Source organism: Olea europaea, chromosome 3 (genome assembly GCF_002742605.1).
Source record: "Olea europaea var. sylvestris chromosome 3, O_europaea_v1, whole genome shotgun sequence".
NCBI lineage: Eukaryota > Viridiplantae > Streptophyta > Magnoliopsida > Lamiales > Oleaceae > Olea > Olea europaea.
Window position 1 is genome coordinate 20402881 of NC_036239.1, and position 4146 is coordinate 20407026.

Sequence of the window (4146 nt, forward strand, 5' to 3'; positions counted from 1 at the left end):
GTGATGGGGACTCAAGGTTATGCCGCTCCTGAGTACGTCGCCACAGGTAATTTGCAAAGCAAGTGCGGCTAGCATTGCATAAAGATTCATTGTTCATATTCTAACGTCATTCCTAATTATATACCAGGGCATTTGTACGTGAAGAGCGACGTCTATGGTTTTGGTGTTGTATTGGTAGAAATGCTTACAGGGTTAAGGGTACTTGACGAAAATCGTCCAGGTGGGAAAGAAAATCTGGTTGAATGGGTGAAGCCACATTTATTTGACAGAAGGAAGTTAAAGAACATAATGGATTCTCGTTTGGAAGGAAAATATCCTTCAAGATCTGCAATACAAATAGCTCAGCTTGCTCTATCATGTATTGAAAGTGAACCAAAAAACCGACCATCAATGCGAGAAATTGTTGAGATCCTAGAGCGCATTGATTCTGTTCATGAGAAACATAAAGAGGTTAAAGTAAATTCTAGGCCTCAACCATCTTCTCGAGCACAGAAACCTTCGCAATATCGTTCTCCAATTCATCATCCAAGGCACAATCATTCTCCAATTCATCCAAGGCACGATATAAATCAAGCCTACCCACTGCCACCTCGCACATAAGTTTTAGTTAGGGTATTCATTTGGAGCTGATCTTTACGCATATTTGTTCCAATCTCATGTTCCTCAAAGCCTCTTTAAATGAATGAGATTCTGTTTTCCAGAGTTAAATAGATGAGAATATACTTGCGAAAAGCAGTTCTGTGTACTTAAGAATAATGCATGATGTAAAAAGATTGTCACCTGAATATATAGATACATTTTTTTAACTGTTGACATATCATTTACTTCGTTAGAGCCTTTCGCAGTTAAGGATTGAGAACACTTCTTTTTATTCAATGCTACCTATGTCTTGTGTACTAGGAAAATTTATGGTGATTTTGGGAGCTTTTATTTTGCATGACCAATAAGAGAACATTTTTGAAGATTTGGCAAAGAAATATAGTAGTCCTATGCCCTAGTTTTTGTGAATGAAGAGAAGTATCCCACTGCTTTCTACTTTCTCATATAAAATTATGCATGTGTTTGGGAATGAATTCGTCCATTGTCTACAAAAAATAGGGCCCACAATGTTGCAGCATTTTTTAACTACACCGTCCGGTCAATTAGAAATTTTAGTGAAAAGACCATGGCGTTCTCTACTTTTTTGAAATTCCACACCATTACAAAGACATTTTTGACATTCCAAATAATAGGTTAAAGATAGCTGCAGGTTTTGTCCCTTTTATGGCCAATTTCCTTGTAGATGTGAGGCCCATTTACCGTATGTAACAGTCAAAATTTTCATTAAAATTTGAGAGAAATCGCTCCCAAACACACGCTATAATGTTCCTTTCATTCCATTTAAATGTGGAACCTAGATATTTACAATTCAGAAATACTGAATTTTCTTTGAATAGCTCTTGAAAGGGGTTCGAACTAGTTGAGTACGAGGATTATCATTAGTATAGTTCTTAGTAAATTTATCAAAGACAATTGATTATTTACTTTCAAGTAGGGATGACAATTCGAACCGTCAATACCGAAAATCGCGGTTAATCGAATCGAACGGAGCGAAAAAATCGAACCGATGGTACAATGTGGTGAGTATAGTATTTGATTTTAACGACCCGGTTCGGGGCGGGGGCGGGGGGGGGGGNTTCAGTAATCTGTGAAAGATGAGTGAGCAAGTAGTAATCAAGTGTAAAGTTAAGTGATTATTGGTTAAATTTACTCTATTTTTTTCTTCAGCTGTAATTTTAACCTCTAAAAGCAACAACGCAACGTTAATGGCATTGTCTCGTTGAATTTCTTTACATTTGGAAAAATGGCTACGTCCGCCATTTTTGACTTGACTTTGATTTGCAGTTCATTAATAATTTCATCTTGCACCACCCCACGACTCAGTCTCTGTCTGCAATTAATTATTGAGCAAATAAATTGGGCTCGAAACTCCAAACAGTTGAAAATTGTTTACAAAATATTTATTGAAGAGGAAGAAAAACCTGCAGCTTTGATCTGAAAATGAACATCGATCGATTGCTAGTGTTATTCATTTGGCGGGTTTATTGAATAATAGAGTTTAGTCCGATCGAGTATTGAAAAGTTGGGTATGGGAATCTGCTTCAGCTCTGACTCGGTCAACCAGAGCCCAACCACCACCGAGCAATTAAGTTCAGGTTTGGATAACCCTTTCTGGTTAATTCAATCAAAATTTTATAAATTTGATTTCAATGAATTATCTATAAATTGCTTTTCATGTTTTAGTTGATTTTGTTCTTCTACTTTTAGTTTGGTAAATTAGTAATAGGTAGGGATGATAGGCTCGAAACCTATGGCTGTATCAAGCTGCATTCAGATTTGAATTATCCTTGGGTGTACATAAAGAAGATGGCCTATATTCGTGTATGTGAATCCGAATCCTGACCTTTAATTTGGTAATTAGTAAAAGATAGGATCCGAACCTTTGGAGTTATCAAGCTGTTCTTGGAATTGAATACCTCGTGTATATGTGAAAAAGATGACTATTCAAACCTATTTCATGGACGTGAATACGAATCTATTTTTGTTTGTAACCAATCTTCTCGTTTATTTTCTTAAAAAAGATAACTAATCCTTAAATATTTGAGGGTTGGCTTACTGAATTTTATGTTATTTAACTGCATAATTCATTAGTTGAAGAAAGAAAATCAATATATGCCCTCTTTGATTATTTTGGTTATGCTTTACGTTAAAGTTGTGTGTGTATACTGCAGTTGCAACTTCTCAAACGACCGGAAATATAACGTCATCAACGGTAAATAGCAATGTGTCTGGGAACAGCCAATTCTCGGCTGCCAGTGGGGGGGACGAGGCTAATCCGTCTGGACAAATACTACCTCTCCCCAATTTAAGAATGTTCACCTTTTCTGAGCTGAAGGCCGCAACAAGAAATTTTAGAAGTGATACGGTGTTGGGAGAAGGTGGCTTTGGGAAGGTCTATAAAGGTTGGCTTGATGAGAAAGGCACGACGAAAGGTGGAAGTGCAACCGTAATTGCAGTTAAGAAGTTAAATACCGAAAGCTTTCAAGGATTTGAAGAGTGGCAGGTAATTCAAATTTGTTCTCTCAGTAATGCAACATTTCCTATGGCTATCAGTCATCAATTCTTCTCTGTGAAATGCACTATCTTACTATTCGATACTCAATGTTTTATATTTTCCATTTGAAGCATTGAAAATAGAATTGTTTTTTAATAATTTGCTTAATAAACCTATGTGGAGGTTGTAAAAGGCGTGATTAGTTGTTCATCATCTTAGTGTTCTTATATCAGTTCATTTCTAATAATTAACTCAAATTATTTCTGAATCTGTCTGCATTTTGTTCATTATTTATGTGTACAGTCTGAGGTAAACTTTCTTGGAAGGCTTTCTCATCCTAATCTGGTTAAGCTGTTGGGATACTGTTGGGAGGATAAAGAGCTATTGCTTATTTACGAGTTTATGCAGAAAGGCAGCTTAGAGAACCACCTTTTCGGAAGTAAGGGTCTCTAGTCTCTCATATTGCATGGATTAGCCGATGGCCATATTCTTTTAATTCTTCTGAGCACTGCGTTTCAGGGGGTTCTGCTGTTCTGCCTCTTCCATGGGACACAAGGCTTAAGATTTTAATTGGAGCAGCTCGGGGACTAGCATTCTTGCATGCATCAGATAGAAAAGTTATCTATAGAGACTTCAAGGCCTCGAACATATTGCTTGACGGGGTAAATTTTTTTACACGCGATTTACTGCCAATTCTTTTTCATTTTGGAACTTTAGCCAGCATTTTCCATCATAATTAGCTCGGCTTAGTTCTGTTTTATACTTTTGAAAACTTTATAAATCTTGAAAGATTGGGCAAAATTGTGTTTGCAATAAATTGACTTAACAGAAGATTTAATGGTAAGAAGGATGCTTTCATTTTTTTGACATTGATTAAAATTATTTTTGCAGTCATACAATGCCAAGATATCAGATTTTGGCCTTGCGAAAATGGGTCCAACGCCTAGTAAATCCCACGTGACTACACGTGTGATGGGGACTCAAGGTTATGCCGCTCCTGAGTACGTCGCCACAGGTAATTTGCAAAGCAAGTGCGGCTAGCATTGCATAAA

At 36.9% G+C, this 4146-nt stretch overlaps 2 protein-coding genes across 2 annotated transcripts; both read left to right on the forward strand.

Annotated features, from left to right (window-relative positions):
* Positions 1-3: 3 nt before the first annotated feature.
* LOC111389410 (probable serine/threonine-protein kinase PIX13) lies at positions 4-807 on the forward strand. Its single transcript, XM_023014334.1, has 2 exons — positions 4-46; positions 128-807. Exons 1-2 carry the CDS (start codon positions 4-6, stop codon positions 598-600), a joined length of 516 nt encoding a protein of 171 aa, XP_022870102.1. The 3' UTR covers positions 601-807.
* A 1028-nt stretch (positions 808-1835) lies between these two features.
* On the forward strand, positions 1836-4136 carry LOC111389417 (probable serine/threonine-protein kinase PIX13). The gene is made up of 5 exons (XM_023014342.1): positions 1836-2195; positions 2772-3103; positions 3398-3533; positions 3614-3756; positions 3986-4136. Exons 1-5 carry the CDS (start codon positions 2129-2131, stop codon positions 4133-4135), a joined length of 828 nt encoding a protein of 275 aa, XP_022870110.1. The 5' UTR covers positions 1836-2128; the 3' UTR covers position 4136.
* Positions 4137-4146: the final 10 nt, after the last annotated feature.

What these genes read in the sequence shown, in the direction of transcription:
- LOC111389410 (XM_023014334.1), top strand. Translation starts at nt 4, where the DNA reads ATGGGGACTCAAGGTTATGCCGCTCCTGAGTACGTCGCCACAG. An exon ending in TCCTGAGTACGTCGCCACAG is followed by an intron (nt 47 to 127) that starts GTAATTTGCAAA and finishes ATTATATACCAG; the next exon opens with GGCATTTGTACGTGAAGAGC.
- LOC111389417 (XM_023014342.1), top strand. Translation starts at nt 2,129, where the DNA reads ATGGGAATCTGCTTCAGCTCTGACTCGGTCAACCAGAGCCCAACCACC. An exon ending in CACCGAGCAATTAAGTTCAG is followed by an intron (nt 2,196 to 2,771) that starts GTTTGGATAACC and finishes TGTATACTGCAG; the next exon opens with TTGCAACTTCTCAAACGACC. An exon ending in CGAACATATTGCTTGACGGG is followed by an intron (nt 3,757 to 3,985) that starts GTAAATTTTTTT and finishes TTATTTTTGCAG; the next exon opens with TCATACAATGCCAAGATATC.